Source organism: Podarcis liolepis (assembly GCF_965112155.1).
Source record: "Podarcis liolepis genome assembly, chromosome: 16".
Taxonomy (NCBI): Eukaryota; Metazoa; Chordata; class Lepidosauria; order Squamata; family Lacertidae; genus Podarcis; species Podarcis liolepis.
In genome coordinates this window covers 4,405,496-4,426,578 of record NC_139567.1, presented here as the reverse complement: position 1 = coordinate 4,426,578, position 21,083 = coordinate 4,405,496, and the positions used below count along the sequence as shown (strand labels likewise).

The 21,083-nt window shown below is 45.7% G+C and overlaps 1 protein-coding gene across 2 annotated transcripts in view; it reads right to left on the bottom strand.

Annotated features, from left to right (window-relative positions):
- The window catches only part of DPYSL2 (dihydropyrimidinase like 2), an 88,700-nt gene extending 73,711 nt beyond the window's left edge, over nt 1–14,989 (bottom strand). Inside the window, exon 1 of one of the 2 annotated variants that reach the window (XM_083480512.1) lies at nt 14,582–14,989. In XM_083480512.1, the coding sequence (XP_083336638.1) occupies nt 14,582–14,956 (375 nt within the window). In that variant the 5' untranslated portion in view covers nt 14,957–14,989. The remainder of the gene's footprint in view (nt 1–14,581) is intronic. The other variant, XM_083480513.1, reaches the window with a different exon arrangement.
- Between the last annotated feature and the right edge of the window lie 6,094 nt (nt 14,990–21,083).

The window sequence follows — 21,083 nt, the reverse complement described above, 5'->3', positions numbered from 1 at the left end:
AGGATTCCTTCAAAAACTCCTGCTGCTGAACACCAAACATGACAGTGGAGCGGGCTCTAAGGAAGGTCAGGTGGTGCCTGGTGCGGAAAATTTCTTCTCACCCTCCCATTTATTTATTTATTTTTATTTTTGACTGCAAAAAAGGTTTTACGTTATTTCATATTTTCTTACAAAGGAATGTGGATTCTGGGCCTCTGATAACAAGTAGGCGACTGTGGACAGATACTTAAATCTACAGGATGGATTGTGTTTTGGCTTGTGATATTTTATTCATATTTATTGTTTATTTATTTTTAAAAACCTGCAAAATGGTTTACCAAAAAAACCCAAAAAACCACAGCAGTAAAATCAAGAAAAATTAACAATTCTACTTTACAACATACAAAAGCTAAAATATTAAGATTAAAATTACTACAACTTCCTAAGCATCTAGGTATGCTTGCCTAAAGAAGAATGCTATTAGCAGGTGTCCGAAAAGAGTCTAGCAAAGGCACGTGCTTTGTTGCAAGAGGCGGGGAGTTCCAAAGTGCAGGTGCTGTCACAGTAAACAAGGCAATACAGATATTGTGTGGCACCTGTAGTAGTGCTTGAAACTACAGTGGTACCTTGGGTTACATACGCTTCAGGTTACAGACTCCGCTGACTCAGAAATATTACCTCAGGTTAAGAACTTTGCTTCAGGATGAGAACAGAAATTGTGCTCTAGCGGCATGGCGGCAGCAGGAGCTAAAGTGGCACCACCATTAGCTAAAGTGGTGCTTCAGGTTAAAATCAGTTTCAGGTTAAGAACGGACCTCCAGAACGAATTAAGTACTTAACCCGAGGTACCAATGTACTGAAGGGGAGGTTTTATTTATTGTGATTTCACTGTGCTCTCTATTATCTGAAAAGGAAAATGTTTATTTAAAAAGCAGGACTGCACAGCAGCAATCTAGTCTCATCATGATCAGTGGGACTTATTCCCAAGCCGACGGTGCATAAGATGGGCTGCAATCATTTGCACCCCTTGCATCCAACTTGTACCTATAACTCTGCACAAGCCTGCACCAGAGAATTGTAGAGGAGGAGGGGACCCCTGAGGGTCATCTAGCCAAACCCCTGGGGCAATGCAGGAATCTCAACTAGACCACCCCTGACTCATGGCCATCTGTCCTCTGTTTTCCCCCTCAGCCAGGACACCCAACAACGGAGACTGGAGGTGGGGGGAAAGGTAAATTTTGACAATGGGGCAGATTTGTCAGGCGTGTGCAGGAACAGCATGAAGACTGAACCCCACAAAGGTAACATAACATGTAACGTAACAGGCAGGGAGCCAGCTCCAATAGTCTGCCCATTTGATCCTCTTTGGGATGGGGGCACTAGGGCTCTGGGACCACCCTCCCCAAAATATTTACTTGTCTTCAATGTATTGTTACCACTGTTCTTCTATAGTACAGATCCTTTTTCAATTAAACACTTTCTCTAAAATTAAAATGGCAGAAGTAATCAGTAGCATAGATATCAACGGAAAGGGAGACGCAGATACACAAGCACACAGAAGCCAATAATCCGGCCTTGGGGAGAGGGGTGGGAATGTACAGTTTTCTGTACTTAGCGTCGATATGGGAGGCTGAAAGGGCTTAAAAAATAAAAAATAAAAGTCTTGTGTCTAGGAATATTTTTCTGCAAAAGCATCAGCCTGGTTGTCCAAAGTGTGAACTTCATGAATAGACCCTATTTAGAGGAATTCTTCAATTAGCACAGAATTGCCTTGCTGATTTTTCTCCTCTTCTTTGAATTCCACAACTGCTTTTGGGGGTCCTCGCTTCTTGCAGGGGAGGCTGGGGGCAAAGGGGAGGCCGGCCTGCCAAGTGTCCAGGGCGGCACTGAGCTGCTCCTCACGGCGCCACACGCGGGCAGAACGAGGCGGCAGCACTGCCATGGTCCCCCACGCTCCACTTTCGGGGGCAGCAGAGGCTTTCTGGAGGGGGATCAGGGCCCGAAGGGGGTGCACAGACCAGGCAGCGGCCTTGGCAGGCTTCCCCGGCAGCCCGGAAAGTCGCCTAGGTGAGGAAAAGGAGACTAGGCTGAGGAGATTCGGCCTTGCCTTGCCTTGGTCCCGAACCCAGCTGGCCAATCGGCTGTGTGCAGGGGGAAGGGGGAAGGCAAGGCAAGGCAAGGCAAGGCAAGGGGACCTCCCTAACACACATAGAGTTTGAGACCCACTGACTCGCGTGGTGACAGCTTCTAGGAGCCATAGGTGAGAACTGAGTGAAGGGTGGGTACCAAAAGTGGACAATCTAACCCAGAAGGAGCACAATGTGTCCGCCACCCATCCCTCTTATTTTATATATGCCTATAATGGTCAGGGGTCCCTTTACCTTTTATCATTTCCCTCTGTAGTCATGAACTTTCCTCCAAAATAAAAAGCCCCAAATGTGTTAACTTTGTTTCCATACAGAAGTTGCTGCAACCTGTTTGTTTGTTTGTTTGTTTGTTTGGTATGCCACCCTTCATTGTAAGTTCACAGGGCATTTTACAACACAAAAATACAAAATGAGAGAACAAAATACATAATAAACAGAAAAACAAGCCAATAACCCCCTTCTCATAAACATTTAAAAAGCCATCTACGGTTTAATCAACTAAAGGCCTGGTAATAAAGAAACATTTTCACCTGGTGCCTAAATATATGTAATGAAGGCACCTGGTGAACCTCCCTGGGGAAAGCATTCCACAAACAGGGAGCCACTGCAGAAAAAGGCCTGTTCTCTCTGGACCTCACGTGGAGGAGGCACATGAAGAAGGGCCTCAGATGATGATCTCAGGATCCCGGTAGGTTCATATGGAGAGAGGCAGGCCTTGATGTATTGTGGTTCTGAGCTGTTTAAGGCTTTATAGGTCATAACCAGTACTTTGAACTGGGCCCAGAAAGTAATTGAAAGCCAGTGCAGTTGGGCCTGGATCGGTGTGATATGCTCAAACTGTCTTGCCCTGCATCAGTTGAAGTTTCCAAATTATCTTCAGAGTCAGCCCCATGTATAACATGTTGCAGTAATATACCTTAGAGGTTACCAGAGCATAGAGAAGTTAGCTCCATAGAGATGCAGTTGGACCACCAGCCAAAGCTGATGGAAGGCCAGCAGAAGCTCAAGTGACAACAATGAATGTAGAAGTACCCTCAAGCCACGTACCTGCTCCTTCAGATCAAGAGGAGGCAGCCTCTCATCCATCCAGTCCAGGGAACTGCCCAGTGACAGTGCCTCAGTCTTATCTGAATTTAGCTTCAGTTTGTTGGCCCTCATCCAGTCCATTAACAAGGCAAAACAACAGTACAGTCCAGCACATCCACTTCCACACCTGCAGATAAAAAGAAGTAGTGCTGTGCATCATCAGCATATTGCTGACAATGTACTCCAAAACTCTGGATGACCCCTCCTGGGCTGTTTCATGTAGATATGAAACAGCACAGGAGATAAAAACCTGAGAAACACATTGGGCCAAAGGGCACTCCCCAAGCATCACCCTCTGGGAACAACTACTCAAGTATGACCAGAACCACCACAAAGCAGTGCCACCCACCTGCAACTTAGCCAGTCCAGAAGGAGGATCATCAAGGTTGATAGTATCAAAATCTGCTGAGAGGTCAAGGAGAATTAACAGGACACATTGCCCCTGTCTCTCTCCTGACAATGGTCATCATACAGGACGACCAAAGTAGTTTCTGTGCCGAAACTTAGCTAAAACCCCAAATGAAATGGATCTAGAAAGCCAGTTTTCTCCTAGAGTGCCTAGATTTGGTCTACAATCACCCACTCAAGAACCTTGCCCAAGGACGGGAGATTGGCAACTGACCAGTAGTTACTTAAGATTTTCCAAACCTAGGGTGAGCTTCTTACCACTGCCTCATTCAAGCAGGTTGGGACCACCCCCTGGCCCAGCCAACTGTTCTCTTCCTGCTAGTTTTTATCAGGGTCACCCTGACCAATCCAATCACCTTGTCCACATCCTCAAGCCTTACCAACTGAAACTCATCCAACACAACGAGACTAGACAGCGCTCTGGACACCCCTTCAGATTCTGTAACAACCGAGTCAAAATCCCAGTAGATGCAAGTGATTTTATCCTCAAAATGCTTTGCAAACAAATCATAGGGAGCTACCCCACGCCAGGTTCTGCCACCTCCTCCTACTAGACTAATGCTATGTGCTCTGTGTGATTTGGTCCCAAAATGACCTCAAATATTCCTCTGCAGTAGGAGGAAACAAATGGGGAAACTTTCCAATTGTCATTTGAGTTGCAAATGCTATTAACAAAATGGCCTGGAATCTAGGGAGTTTACTCCTCCCTGCAAATCCAGTCTGGCAAGTTTCTGCTAAGCTGAGGGAACTGTCAATAGGTATAAATTTGTAAATAAGAAATTCAGGAACTAAAGTATTTACCATCTCAATAGAATGGTCAGGCGACCCAGGTAATCAGTGACCCTTATCAGGTATCCTGGTAGACAGAAGAAAAGCAACACTCAAATATCTGAAGAAGTGTGCATGCACACGAAAGCTTATACCAAGAACTAACTTAGTTGGTCTTTAAGGTGCTACAGGAAGGAATTTTTTTATTTTGACTCAAATATCTGTGAAAGACCATCTCCTGTGATGTATGTACAATGCTTTTTGGATGGTCTTTGGCCAAGGGGTGGGCAATTTCAAAGTCTTTAAAGGGGTTTGCACACTTTTGTTCTGGGTCTCCCTTACCTCCTTGCAAGGAGGGGAGGGAACTCTGTTGCAAAAGAAAAATAAAGATTTGCCTTGCTTTCACTGCATACTGCTTCCATCCATTCATCTCTGACCAATCACGGACTTAGAATTAGGCAGCAAAAGCCACCCCTTCTATTTTCTGTATCACCTCCTAAAGGTAATGTAAAGGGACCCCTGACCATTAGGTCCAGTCACAGACGACTCTGGGGTTGCGGCGGTCATCTCACTTTATTGGCCAAGGGAGCCGGCGTACAGCTACTGGGTCATGTGGCCAGCATGACTAAGCTGCTTCTGGCGAACCAGAGCAGCGCACGGAAACGCTGTTTACCTCCCACCAGAGCAGTACCTATTTATCTACTTGCACTTCATGCTTTCAAACTGCTAGGTTGGCAGGAGCAGGGACCGAGCAACGGGAGCTCACCCCGTCGCGGGGATTCGAACCTCCAACCTTCTGATTGGCAAGTCCTAGGCTCTGTGGTTTAACCCACAGCGCCACCCGCGTCCCTTATATCACCTCCTACTGGGTTATTAATCAGGACAACTTTGCAAAAGCATATTGCACCAGTTTTGAAGGTGTGGCATTGGCTCTCAGTTTGCTGAGCCAAGTTAAAGATGCTTGTTGTGATATGCAAAATCCTTGGAAAGGTCTATTTACTTGATAGAATGCCTCCTCCCTTATCCATCTGCCTGGCTGTTATGATGCAGCAGGGTTGCCCTCCTTCAGTGCCACATTATTGAATATTTGCCATGTAGCAAATATTCTCAATACAGGCAAAATCACAAGAGCCAAGGAAGCAGTATTTGCAGCCACAGCTGACCACCAGCAGCTACATCCTCACTTCTTTTGCCCACGCAGTTTGCAGTTGAACCATGTGAGCAAAGGAACATTTTTCCTTTTCGGATGGGCTTGAAGCCAAGTCTTTCTCACCTTTCAAAGTGACTCACACACCCTCACACTCTTCTCTATTCTCCATCCAAGCAAACAAAAGCAGTTCTCAAACTTCTGAGACACATTCCAAAATGCAAAAACAGTAAAGCTGGGTTTGAAACAAAGCAGGTGTGGCTGGGGAGGTGGAGTGGATGGTCCCATGGCGGAGATAGAGAAACCTGGATGGCTGCATTTGGACCCTGGGCCTGAAAATCTGTTTCATAAAAGGGGGAAAGGGATCCAGAGTGGTTAAATGATATGAAAGCTGGTTTACTGCAGCAATAAACTTCTGAAGTGGACTGTGAAGGCAATCAGAATATGAACAATGGAGGAGAAATGGTTAATGCTCCATCCTGAGACTTCTCTCAGTCTGGATAATATAAACAAAAGTCCACAAAGCTCTCAGACATTTATTTTATTGGCTCACAGGGCACATGTAGAGGTATTTACTCACATTCCAGTAGGCTGTTCTTTTGGCTCTGAATGAATGTGGTTAGAGAGCTCTTTATGAAGTTCTCTATAGAGTTCTCTATGGATTCCTTGGTGGAGAACGAGTGAGCTTATTCCTCTTCCTGGGCTTGCAAGAACTAAACTACCCGGACCCTGAGATCATCTTCTGAGGCCCTCCTTCGTGTGCCTCTTCTTCAAAAGGTCCAGAGGGTGAAAACACAAGAATGGGCCTTCTCTGCAGTGGCCCCCCATTTGTGGAATGCTCTCCCCAGGGAGGTTCACCAGATGCCTTCATTCTACACATTTAGGTGCCAGGCAAAAATGTTCCTTTTTAACCAGGCCTTTGGTTGACCTGATGGACATCCTATACCCTTTTAAAATTTGACTCGGGCGGGGGGGGCGGTGTTATTGGGTTACTGTTCTTATTTTGATTTTATATATTGTGATCTTTTCTGTGAACTACCCTGAGACCTCTGGATATAGGGTAGTACAGTGGTACCTCAGGTTACATACGCTTCAGGTTACATATGCTTCAGGTTACAGACTCTGCTAACCCAGAAATAGTGCTTCAGGTTAAGAACTTTGCTTCAGGATGAGAACAGAAATCGTGCTCTGGCAGCACGGTGGCAGCAGCAGGAGGCCTCATTAGCTAAAGTGATGCTTCAGGTTAAGAACAGTTTCAGGTTAAGAACGGACCTCCGGAACGAATTAAGTACTTAACCTGAGGTACCACTGTATATAAATTCAATAAATAAAATAAATAAATAAACTGAACTAGGTTGCGAAGGAGAGAGGGAGTTTCCCACCGCTCTGGGTAGAGCTAACAGAAACTAGAATATTACTGTGCCTTCATTTCCCTGCCTGCCGTGAGGTCTGGAAAAGGGAAAGGCACTCCCTTTTCTTAAAGGCGAAACATTATTATTCCTTGTACTAATACACTGATTTGCTATCACTAAATACCCAAACCATTAACAAGATGAGAACTCATGAGAAAGCCAGGGTGGGGAGGGGATGAAGTACTATATCAGGATTCAATAGCTAGGCATTTACAAGAACGTTAAACAATTCACATAAAAAATGTGTACACATTAAAACTGAACATAGTGTAGACTCGACTAGATATTTATTGTTTGTTGGTAGTGGTAGTAGTACAACCCCTAATCATTGCTCAATCTCCCACCATTCTACAAGTTGTTAATGAATTCTGAGTTCTTCACCCTCTTATGCAACAAACCCTTTTACATCAACCACCTTGCAACATTATGACTGCAGGCAGAGTATGTTTGATTTTTAATATACTTGAAGCTTTGACCATCCTGATTTCTCCCAGTATAAAATATTACATTTGGAAGTGTAGATGGTGTGCTACAAATGGACTGAAAATATGAATTTAAATATCTCCTGCTCACAGGAAAAATGTGGAAACCTGTCCTGTTTTTTAAGCTACAGATGTATTTCCTTAACCATCCATATAGTTATCTATGAACGTTAAAGCATGTGTAAATTGCAAGGGGTGCTAGTCTGGGATCCCAGGATTTAAAGTGTGCATATAGATGCAGGTATTGGTAAAATAATGTATTAAATTGTATTATATTAGGGGAAATTGTTTTGCAAAAATGTGTATATTTGAAGAAATTCGCACCAAAATGCTTATGAATTTTCATGAGGATCCCCACACCCACAAAAAAATCTCAATCTGATGTGGAAATTTAGAGAACTGAATTTGATATTGGAAAAACGAGAAAGAGAAACTGAAATTGCTGAAGCCTGCATTCAGACAGCACTTTATTCAGTCTTTGCAACTTTTTCTTGCCTGTAAATTTTCTCTTCTTTTATATCACACATGGTGTAAAAGCCACTTCTAGAAATCTAGTGGAATCTAATGGAAATTTAGTGCTCATTTCTGTGTTAAATTGTTTCCAGAAAAAGTCCACATGCAACCCTGTAAACTTGGAAAATCATGGGCATTTTGTGTTGCAATTTCACATGATGGAAATTGGGGTGGTATCCCAGTTCTTCCCCACTGTTTAAAAATTAGCACGACATTGCAGTACATTAGTCAAAAAGTCATAGTTCCATAATGCAACAGGTACTGTAGTGCAAAAGGAATGTTAGAAATTGGGGGAGAAGTGCTAGCATTGCAACCGATGAAATTCACACAATAAATCCAACATCTGAATATTCATACATCCCTTGTGGCAGTAGGGGTCAACAGCTTGGCAATCAAGAGTCTTAGTACATACATTAGTCACAGTGGCAACCTCACTCATTTGAGCAAGAAATGTACAGGCACTTGTCAGGCACTTAAAAGTGTGTGCCACATAAAATGCAGAGGCATGTGTGCTTGGTGCTTTGATTTGTGCTTTGTGTTATATTTCTCCACCACCAGCACCCAAGTGGGAGGAGAGTCCCACTGGCTGCATATGCAAGGCTTCATGTGGTGCTCCTGTATCATGGAGGGGAAGCCTTAGGCCTTCCAGATGTTGTTGGACTGTAACTTCCATAATCTCTGACCAGTGTCTAGCAACTTCTGGATTATCACAGCTTTCCCACCCTGTTCTGTGGCATGCACTCATTTAGTTGCATGGTGGAGAGGAGGGAGCGTAAGTGATGTTGCCACTGTGAGTAAAATATAACCCAATGCTGAAAGATCAAGGAATGGGGCATGACTGCTAGAGAAGGCCGGCAGTAAGGGAGCAAAGAAATTCTCTATGAGCCCAAAGCCAAGTGAATGACACTCAGCTAAAAAGGAGTTATGCCTGGGCTTGGAAGCATTTATCAGAGGCAGAATCACCCTTATCCTAGAATCACCCTAGAGCAGCTCAAGGGCAGCATTATCTTCTGGGCAGCATTGGGTTATATTGGGTTATATATTGCTAGTGGTGGGCAGGAGGTCATAGACAACAGTGAGCAGAGCAGAGCAGAGCATGCACATTTTACCTGTAAGATAGTTTTGACACACACTTGCATACACCCTCTATATTTTGCCCGGGCAAGCAAAAAGCACGATCAGAGTCCATGGACACATTCTACCCAGGCAAATACAATCGAGGAGGGTGCAAACTAGGGCCAATAAAGGGTTTAGCCTGGGGAGAGTCCCAAGGGCTGGATAAAAAAGCCTGGAGGGCCACATTTGGCCCCCAGGCCTGTCCCCACACTAGAAAAGTGTGCTCATCCGTAGTGATGAATATTTCTCTGCTGGTGTTTCAGCATTCAACTTTAATGTTGCACCTGGATGGAGAAGGAGCTAAGTTTATCAGTGCAAAACTGTCGTAGGATTGGAAACAGGCTCCACACAGGTACAAGGCTCCAAGTACAATTGACATACAGATTTTGTGGCAGAAAATCTAAGTTAATGGCCAAGTACACAATTGATAGGGGCCTGCAGCCAATCCTGGGTCTCTGGTTAATGCAGAATATCCCAAGTTCAATTCCCAACATCTCCAGGTAGGAATGCCCATCATATAAAACCCTGGAGAGTCAATGCCAGTCAATGTAGACAGTCATGACATAGATGGATCAATGGACTGACAGGATAAGCAGCTTTCTCTGCAGTTTCAAATAAATGTTTGTCTTGGAATAAATTAAATGTGATGCCATCCACACAATTAACAATAGTGTGAATGGCTCTTTACATGTAAATAACAGTTAGATGAGGCTTGGTCTATATTAGGACTTTGGTGGTGGTGGGGTTTGACACTTTGTCCCCCTGCAAGTAGGACATTTTAGACTCTGGGCTTAATGGTATTGATGCCCGAAACTTAATGGCCTTATGCGGAGGGCTCTTTAGTTGACAATGGGCATTATTATTCACTTAATTCAAAATGTGCTAAGCCAACCTTACTATGTTTGGGGGACTTTGTACCTGCCCTGATGGCACTGCTGCCCATTCATACAAATGAGGAGCCAGTCCACGTTTGGACCACAGTAGGGTGGAGAGGGTTAAAGCTCCTTCCCCCATGGGCTGTCTTTTAAAAAGCAAGCAATGACTCATGTCCAGTCTTAGCACTGTGGGTCTACAGCGCTAAGATCAGATATGAACCTGTGCCTGCTACCAGCATAAAGTTTGAATCACCATACGACACCAGGTGATTGACAGGTAGGTGTCCATGCCCACCTTCAAGGAGGGCCTATGGAGGGTGGGCCAGTCCTGGATCTGACCCCTGGGCAGATCCTCAACACTTTTTTTTACTTTTTAAAAAAATCATACTACTTGCATGAATGGTGTCACATTTAGTATGGCCCTCATTCACACACAAAATTTTGGGGTGTGTGCTTTAAAAATAGAGTTTGTGAGCTTGTCATTTGGTTTCCACAGAGAGGATAGGGGTTTTCTCTGAGGTGATAAGCTGAGCTGGTGACTCCTGAAAATTCAAGCACTTAGGGGAGCTGCAATTGTGTAATATCTAACAAAGTGGTGCATCAGCCACATTCCTTAGATGCTACCTAGATAAAGAGATTGTAGCTGCTGTGCAAGCGGAAGTACACAAAAAGCCACTTTCTGCTTTGAAACGGAAAGTCTGCTAGTTGCTGGGTAGACTTAGCTGCTTCTGATCTTCAAAGCTGCAAATGTGAGCTCTTTAATGGCAAAGGAAAATGCAGAGTGTGGCAGTATCCCTTGGCTGACATCCCGGAGAAGCTTGTTTGAAGTTGCTTATATATTGCTCTTAGAAAGCAACTGTTCACAGCCAGCCGGAACTGTGCCTCAAAGATGTGTTTGCAAAAAGGGAAGACCTGCTTCTTTTTATAACCGTTGCCATAAAAAGAAAATGAAATGGTACAGAAAAAGGGATAAACATAGTGGTCGACATATGCCTTGGCTGCCTCTACTTGCAACAAGCAGTTTTTCTGACAGTTGAGTGATTATTAAATAAGGAGTTATTAATTCCCATCCCCTCCCCACCCCATTTTGGTAGCCCCTTAAAAATGGCTTGCTCAAATCATAACCAGTGACACTTGCCAGATAGGACCAAAGGTCCATCCTACTTCCCACAGGGGCCAGCCAGATTCTTCAGGAATTGGGATTCTGGACAGGATAGTTGTTTATTGGCTGAGCTAACAGAGATCTTCTTCCCCGCAACTGTTGGAGATACACTGCCTCTGGCCATTGAGGTTCTACATCACTGTCTTGACTAATAACTGTTGATATAAATATTTCATCTTTAAGTTTGCCTAATCCACTTTTAAAGCGATCCTAGCAAGTGGTCATCCCCATGTCTTACGGGAATGAATTCTGGAAGTTACTTGTACATTGTGTGAAATGACTCCTCCTTTTTCTATGTCCCAGATCTACTGGATACCCCTGAGTGTTATTGTAGAGGAGAAATCTTTCTCTCCATTTTCTCCACCTTCTCTTCTTCTCCCCTACCTAGGCAGGGGATGCACTGCTTTCTCATGGAGGCAGCCATTCAGGGCTTGGATTGACCAAGAGGTGCTAAGAAACACACAACATTTTTTTGTACATCATCATATATTATATTTCCCTGGTCTTTATGTATGACACCTTTGAAGGTTTGCAAGTGAAGGTGGACAGATTTTTTTCACCTAAGGTACTGAGATGGCTCTACATCCACTCTCTCATTATTGAGACCATCATTCACATCCCACAACCTATTCTATCAAGCCATGTGCTTGTATAAGATAAGAACCCTAAATCCTATAGCAGAGGAGGGGATCCTCAGGGCTGGGGGCCAAATGTACCTCTCTGGGCATCTGTATCTGGCCCTCAGGACTCTCCCTGGACCACAACATTTCCCCATGCCACTCCCGTCATTGGTCCTGTTCGACCCCCTCTTTAAGTGCTTAACTGTTGGTGTCAAAGACTCTAGCATGCCTGGATGAAGAACTGTGTGTGTGTGGAAACATGACATATTTTGCATGGGTGGAATGTAGCTTACTGTGCAAAGCTAAGTATTTCATCCTTTGCTCCACCCACTTTTGTCTCTGGTCACACCCACCTGAAGCACGTGGCCCGCTGGGGGTTGTCCATGGGGGTATGTGGGCCTCAGACTGAAACTGCTACCCACTCATTCCCTATTGAAATCAATAGAACAATGTCCAATGTCTTTTGCTCTAGGGCCAGCTGCAGGGGAACTAGGTTTTTGTAAGGGAAGGGCTGTCTCTCAGCGTCAGATGCCTGTTTTGCATGGAGTGAGTTTCATTACTGCATCAATCAGTAATGCAGTCAGGAAATTTTAGGCTCTGGGCCAAATGGTCTGGGTGGCTCATCTTCCTATGGTGAGTACTTCACTCACTTCAAAATGTAGTAAGTCGGCTCTCCTGTGTGCTTAGTCCCTCCATGCTGTCTCTGCTGATGGGGGCCCTGTACTTCTGCTCCCCAATTCTACCCTACCTCTCAAGTGGGGTGACTCAGGTCTCTGTCCTCCCCCCCCATGCTTTTTAACATCTATATGAAGCCGCTGGGAGAGATCATCAGGGGGGTTTGGGCTGGGTGTTCATCAGTATGCAGATGACACCCAACTCTACCTCTCTTTTAAATCAGAACCAGTGAAGGCGGTTAAGGTCCTATGTGAGTGTCTCGAGGCAGCTGGAGGATGGATGGTGACTAAGAGATTGAGGTTGAATCCTGACAAGACAGAAGTACTGTTTAGGGGGGACAGGGGGTGAGTGGGTATGGAGGACTCCCTGGTCCTGAATGGGGTGACTTGTGACCCTGAAGGACCAGGTGTGCAGCCTGGGAGTCATTTTGGACTCACCGCTGTCCATGGAGGTGCAGGTTAACTCTGGGTCCAGGGCAGCTGTTTACCAGCTCCACTTGGTATGCAGGCTGAGACCCTACCTGCCCGCAGACTCTCTCGCCAGAGTGGTCCATGCTCTAGTTATCTCCCACTTGGACTACTGCAATGCACTCTATGTGGGGCTACCTTTGAAGGTGACCCACACGTTTCCAAGCGCAATTCAAAGTGTTGGTGCTGACCTTTAAAGCCCTAAATGGCCTTGGCCCAGTATACCTGAAGGAGTGTCTCCACCCCCATTGTTCAGCCCAGACACTGAGGTCCAGCTCCAAGGGCCTTCTGGCAGTTCCCTCACTGCGAGAAGTGAGATTACAGGGAACCAGGCAGAGGCGCCCACCTGTGGAACGCCCTTCCAGATGTCAGATGCCAAGGAAATAAACAACTACCTGACTTTTAGAAGACATCTGAAGGCAGCCCTGTTTAGGGAAGTTTTTAATGTTTGGTGTTTTATTGTATTTTTAATATTCTGTTGGGAGCCGCCCAGAGTGGCTGGGGAAACCCAGTCAGATGGGTGGGGTATAAATATTATTATTATTATTATTATTATTATTATTATTATTATTATTATTTATTATTATATTACTAACAGCAACCACACTAGATTCCATCCCCAGAGTGCCCAAGTTGGGTTGGAAAATACATCTGCTGAAAGTCCTGGAGAGCTGCTGCCAGTCAGTGTTGACAGTACTGAGCCGGATGGATGAGGGGTCTGATTCAATATGACAGCTTCCAAAGTACATCTTTCCCTTTGGGACCAGGCCTACAGGTAGTCAGACCAGACAGACCAGCACTGGCTCAGAATTGGAACAGTGCTGTAATTTGTGATTTGGAGCAAATATCCCATTTACCTAACAGACTGACTGCTCCATGTGCACCCAAAGAAAGGTTCTCTCTGGACTAACACAAGTTCAACTCAAGTTCTTAAAGCAGGGATGGGGGATTTTTTTCCAGTCCATGGACCACATTCCGTTCTGGGCAGCCTTCCAGGGCCAGAGGGTGGAGCAATTAATTTAATGTTACCTTTGTACAATGCACTAGTTTCAACACACTATTCTCACCCCTCTCCGTTCGCCATCAGGGCAAACAAAAGTCATTAGTCAGACTTCCAAACAAGCAAAAACACCCAAGGAGGGTGTGTGTAGCATGGCTCGTGAGGGGTGTGGCTTGGGGAGTGTTCCAAGGGCCAGACAGAGACCAATGTGGCCCTGACTCTCCCAATCCCTGTTTAAAGGCAAAGCCTTCAAAATGACCTGAGTCTGGGAGAGTTCCAAAGCAGGCAGAGGATCCCAGTCCACACAATCTGCAAATGTAGCTGTTTTCGTTTCGTTTCGTTTTGCTTTTGTTTTGTTTTGCTTGCCAGTGAGCATCTTTGTCTGGCAATTGACTCCCTACAGCCTTGGAACCTGCATCAGATGGGTGGGGCTTCCTTATTATACCACTGCTCGGAAAATGCCTAAGGCAGAAAAGGAGGAAAAAGTCTGCCAGCTTGAAAGAAACGGGTGGCGGGGCTGGGATGGAAGGTTGCTGCAGCCTCACACGTGCCACACTCACACCCTAAAGAGCAGAATCACCTCCCTGACGATCTGTCGGTGGGGACAGTCTGAGCACGGTTCCCCTCCCCGTTTACTTTGTCTGCCCCCGGTGAAAAAGCGAGCCCAAGATCAACTGGGTCTCAGGTCCCTCCCCCGCTCCCCGCACCAAAAAAGACCTCTCACCTTGTCGTTCAGGTTCTGCAAAGCCTCTTTGCCCGTGGCTCTCCGGATCTCCACCTTCCTCCCGAAATCAACAGATGGTTCCCCTCCCTTCCTGCTCTGCCAGGAATAATGGGACTGAGCATCCGCTCCGAGGTGGGCCACGTCCTTCTGCTTGGCCACGATCCTGCCGCCCGAGGAGGAGGAGGAGAAGGAACCGCGTCCTACCGAGAGGGAATCGAAGTCGATGGTTTTGTTCTCCAAGGAGCCTTCCACCGGGCAGAACATGCCACAGAATTTCTGCCGGGGCTTGGGGCTTCCGGAGCCCAGGTTCTTGAAGAAGGCTGGAACTTCCTCCTGGTCCTCGGTGGGCTTGCCCGACTGCCTCTTCTCGGCCATGGCTCCCTCGCTCTCTCCCCGGGTCGGGTCTCGCTGCGAAAGGCGAAGCTCCGGCTCTGGCCCTGGAGGCAGGGGAAGCGGCGGCGGCGGCGGCTGGCGCTAGCGGCTTGCAGAGGCGAGCAAGGGCTGGACGCCTGGGCGGTGGAGAAGCCGAGCCTTTGTACTGCTGGCCGCCTTCATAGAGAGGAGGGCGGGCTGCTCGTGGGGCGAGGTGGAGGGCAGCAGCTGGAAGGCTGAAGGCGATGCAAAGTTGAGAGGCGATCAGGGGAGGGAAGGAGGCGAGGGGGGAGAGACTGTCAGTAGCGGTGCAGCCGGGAGGGGTGGGTTTAAGTTCTCAGCAGCATCCAAATGACGATGAGGATGATGTGAAGGGGGAGGGGACAGGCAAAGCAGAGAGAGGGCTTTTTTTTTAATTTAAAAAAGCCTCACTCACTCTGCAGCAGAAACTGGGAATTGATCCGGAAGTGATGTGACAAACGAAATTGGCAAATGGACTGGATCAGCTGGTGGGAAAGGGGGAGTGGATCCCTGGGTGCACTGCAGCTTCCACAAGTGGTGGGGAGGAAGCTGGAAGGTGTGTCTGTGGGGGGGGGGGAGGTGTTCAACGCCCACCACGCCACTTTGGCCAGAGGGGCTGCGTCGGGAGGCTGAAGGCTTGCTCCTCTCAGCCACACCCACCTCGCGTCTCCTGCTAGCACGCTGCCGGATTCTTCCTCTTCACACACACACTCCGCTTTCAAGGCTAAGCGTGTATACAGAAGAGGGGGGATTTGGGGAGGGGGCAGTGGGGGGAGGATGCTGAGTCAGAGATATGAGGAGCCCCTGCTGTGAGTCGAAGTGTTCTTTCTCTCTCCTCACCCTACTCTCCTGGGGCCTGAAAAGAGATGGGAGGGTAGAGGCGAGAGACAGCTGGCATTGGTGAGGCTGGATTTCCCCCCCCCCCAAGGGGAGGAAACGAAGCAAAGGCAGTATTCAGACCATAAGGGTTTGACCTTGGCAAGGCTGCGGTCCTTGTGGGTATGGTGAAGTGGTGTAAGGGAGGAGGGGCGCTTAAGGCAAAGGGAGAGGGTCATTGAAGAATCCAGTCCAGTATTGCCTGCTCCATAGATGGGGAACCTGCGGCCATCCAGACGCTGTTGAACTACAACTCCCATTATCCCTGACCATTAGTCATGCTGGTTGAGGTTGATGGGAGTTAGGGTCCAGCCACATGAGAGGGGCACAGGTTCTCCATCCCTGTCCTGCTCTGACTGGCAGCAGCTCTTCAAGGTCTTCGGTAGCTGAGATCCTTTACTCCGGAGGGTGCTGGAGACTGATCCTAGGACCCCTGCATGAAAAGGTGTGCTTATCATTGAGCTGGAGTTTGCGTTTTTCGATGGTAGGCAACCAGCCTCAAGCTCTACCTACAAAGTACCAACCTTGGTGATCAACGGGATCCTCTTGGTGAGCGAGACGGTCTCTTCTATTCGCCTCGCGCTGGTGGCGCTGTCCGTTCAGCACCACGCCGCTTTGCTCCTAGTGTGAGGAAACCAGAGCCACCCCCGAAGCAGGAAAGAGGATTGGGCCTTGGGCAAATAATACATCCCCTTTATTAACGAGGTGACGTCGACTGGCTTAGATGTACCTTCAGGGTATGATCGGAAGGCACCTCAAACCATTAGCTAGCTGATTGCCCGAGAATAAATAATATATGTAAGGTGGGTGGGGAGGAGAATTTATTTAAGGAAATTAGAGTTTGACTTGACATTGTTAAATCACGAGAAAGGTTAAGACGCTTTAAAACAAGGTTAAAACAAGCTTTAAAAGGATAAGCAGAGCAAACTTCTTGGGTATACAATAGGAATGGTCGGAAAGCACAGGAAACCACCAGCTTGCTGAAGCTAAGCACGTCTGAATCTGGACAGGGCCTGGATGAGTGACTGGCTGGGAACCACGTGTTCCAGAATGGATGAAAGACAGGATATATTGTAAGAAAATATGTTAATAATATCAATGATAGTAATTTATTAGATTTATTACTAGCTTGTTACCAAGGTCTCCAAGCAACTTACATTTCAAAACTTAAATACATTATACCATTAAAAATTCATATGGTTAACATATAAATAATAGTACATATTATTATTATTATTATTATTATTATTATTATTATTATTATTATTATACAAAACCTTGACATTCTTATATGAGCATTTACAATTCATTCACACACACACACACACACACACACACACACCATAACTGCCACAGAAAGCTTGGGCAGCACAACAGCAGAAGAACAGAAAAAGAATTAGATGAAATCATGGATGAAACCATCCTGTCAATGACTATTAGCTATGATAACTTAATAGAACCTCTAGGTTTAGGGGCGGTTTATCCCTAAATGACTCTTGCTTGGGAGAAAACCATGGGGGAGGGCTTTTGCATTCATAACTTTCTTGTGAGCTTCCAGATGCATCAAGATTGTCACTGTGGGATACAGGTTGTTGGACTGGCGATATCCCTTTGATCTGATCCAACAGATTTCTTCTTAAGGGACTATGCATAACATTCATGCCATCCACATAATATAGCTTTGCCTCAGCCATAGAATCATAAAATTGTAGAGTTGGAAAGGACCACAGCCTCCCAAAAGAGACCGTTCCACTGTCAAACAGAGGAAGGTTAGCCATTTTTCAGTATATTATTATCTTGTGGTTTTTCATTATGGACTAATGCCTTCAAATTTTCAAACAATGCCAATAATTACCCACTGAGCAATTGCGATAAAATATGACAAGTGCATGTGAGTGGATTAGTACAGAGACATTTCCAAACCAAAAAGAAAGACAAGCCTCATGCAGACAAATCTGACCAAGCTTTGGACACACCCATCTAATAAAGTAAATCAAAATGCTGTTCAGGAATATTATCATTTTTAATCCATATTCAGTATCATCCCAGTCCAAATAGTTTCCCCAAGCCATTTATTGCTATGCATTATTCATTCATTCATTCATTCAGATGCATAGCATTAAATGTTAATTTACAGTCATCTGTGCACTTCCTGCCCCCAATCCCAGCATAGATACTCACCCTTAGGAAATACAAATCTTTTTTAAAACACACACATACACACATTCCTTGTCACCAGGATTTCTAAGAGAGCAATGGCATGCAGCCTTACTCAGAAGACCCATTTGTGTTCAGTGGGACTTATTCCCTAGAAAGTGTGTTTAGGATTGCAACCATAATCGGTCAAAGTCACAAGGAATATTTTGTAAAAAATAAGCAGACAAATCTAACACAACCTAATGGTTTTAAACAAACAAACAAAAAGACATTTCTGAAGGAAGGAAATAATCCCTGAGCTTTAGGTTGTAGAAAACCCAAGATGTGCTTTGGGGACTAATGAGGAAGATGAGATGTAGGTCCTCATGGGGAATCTCTGCCCCACCTCCATTCCCTCCACCACTCTCAAGATCATACTTAGAAATAACACAGAGCTACAATCCCCTCTCCTGTTCAGGTGCCTTGGCAGGACAAAGGGCAGCATATGGTCTATCAGGTAAGTAAATCTATGCACTACTTAAGGTTTATAAATATTAATAGCAGACTTGCTGATGAACAGTTAATCAATGCAGGCCATGGCCAGAGCCTTCAAGAGCAGGGTGTTCAAGAGGCTGCAATAATAATAACCACGCTGGCTGCAATTTACAACGTGATTTTCATAGGCAGCCAGAAACAAAGCTTGGGGTGTGACATGAAATGCATCCAAAAGCTCCATGGATGGTCCTTAGGACAAGGTCAAAATGGGACACTTCTGAAGCTGCTCACCTGATGTGGCCCTGAATCCAGAATAGAAAGTCACAACATTCAAAATGTTTCAACAACAGCAAAAGCCATTTCTGACACCACTGTTGCACTCCTGATAGAAATTATTCTGGATTGCTGAACAAATCAGCTCCATTTGAATGAGCCTATTTGAATGGCCTTGGTGTGCTTCCGTAATGGCTGCGTTTATGTTAAGGGGAGTGGGTGATCTCAGCTATAGTTACATCTCCGGTACAGTGCGGAATATATATATATATATATATATATATATATATATATATATATATGCAGGTCTCTTCCACCCCACACACTGTCTGAAATTTATCCTCCTTGCTTTTTTATTATTTTTGTACTGAAATTTCTAAAGGAACCCACAAGTATTTCATTGTCTGACCAATTTATCAGACTTAATCTAATATATGCGGTGGTTTCCCAAGATGCAAAATCTTTCCTCTTGGGCTAGAGAGACCTGGGGGCCCAATTTGGTTTTCCCCAACCCTGGTCTATGAAGATCTAGGTTCTGATTTCAGCTATGACAGAATGGCTGAACTCAACTATTGCCATATTCCAAACTATATTGGAACTGTGGTAATTTTAAAATGCATTCATTTAACTGACATGTAGTTCTTCAATTGATGTAATTATTAATGCAATCCATTGCAATACAGTGGTACCTCAGGTTACATATGCTTCAGGTTACATATGCTTCAGGTTACAGACTCCGCTAACTCATAAATACTACCTCAGGTTAAGAACTTTGCTTCAGGATGAGAACAGAAATCATGCTCTGGCAGCACGACGGCAGTGGGAGGCCCCATTAGCTAAAGTGGTGCTTCAGGTTAAGAACAGTTTCAGGTTAAGAACGGACCTCCGGAACGAATTAAGTACTTAACCCGAGGTACCACTGTAATAGATGATACACAACAGAACTGACTGGCATGAGGTACCAGTAATTGAAGAACATATCCAAAATGTTCCTTATATATCCCATCCAAGGCAGTCCCAAAGAGGTATCCTGTCCAATCACTGGTGAGACACAGACCTGCTTAGCTTCAACAAGATACTGGCCCCATATACCTTCCGGCCACAGCCAAATTCAGCAGGTGTCTTCCACACAGACTTGTATAACACACCAGTTGATCCAGGCATGATTGTAAAAGCACTACAAACACATATGTAGGAAAATAGGAAACTGCCTTATACCAAGTCATACTCTTGGTCAGAATTGTCAGACCATTACTGTTTTCACTGACTGGCAGCCGTTCTGCAGAATTTCATGCAGAAGCTTCTCTTAGCCCTGCTTGGAGAAGTCAGGGGTTGAGCCTGGCAAACCAGATGCCCTGCCTCTGAGCCACAGCCCCACCTCCAGCACACATAGGCATTGTGTATTAATTTTGCAATAATGAATCTTGAGCAGGGCTGGAGAACTTGTGGCCCTCCAGATGTTGTTGGATTCCAACTCCCATCAGCCCCAGCCAGCATGCTCAGTGGTCAGAGATGAAAGGAGCTATCTTTTTAATTGCCTCAGTATTTAATATCAGCTGGGGTGTTGGGGTGTTAGGGAAGGTGTAGTACCTCTGGTGATGGAGACATTGCTCTCCTTCTGGGGTCGTTTGTCCACCTTTGGTTCCCACCCTGCACTCAACTCTCACCTGTGGCTCCTAGAAGCTGTCAGCATGCAACAGCGGCCACACTCTGGGAATGGCTTCAACTGGCTGGCTAAACTAGGTGAGGGTAGCCAAAGGGTCTCAAACTCTATGTGAGTTAGGGACTTCCCATGCATGTTAAGACAGGCTCCAGCCGACTGAGCAGACGAGACCAATAGCGGGTCCAGTGGTCAAGAAGGCAGTTTCTGCATGTGGTGTAGAGAGAATTGAAGGGCAGATGGAACTTGACAACCTGGGAAGGTACCCCATCTAGGAGAAGGAAGACTATGATCCTCACCCTCTGCTGTCTTGTGGGATATCTTCAGTAGAAGAAAAGGCTAAGGAGTAAACCCTACACAAATTCAAAATGGAGTCTCTAAGATGTTTGGATGGTGCCTTGTACACCTCTTTCCAGCAACTCCTGCAGCCAAGCTGGTGCCAAATGTATTGCTCTGCTTTCCTTTGGACCACACCAGCGAGGCCAAGAGGGGAGTCTTGTTGTCTGGGTAGCCCAGGACCTCCATACAAACAGCCCAAGCTTGTTTCCCCAATTTTGGTGCTGCTAATGCAGTAGTTTAACTTCACCCCGGGAGGCACACTGCATTTTCTCTCAAGACAGACAGGTGCCAACTTAATATCAGATCCTACCTAAGCTCTTTGAACCAAAG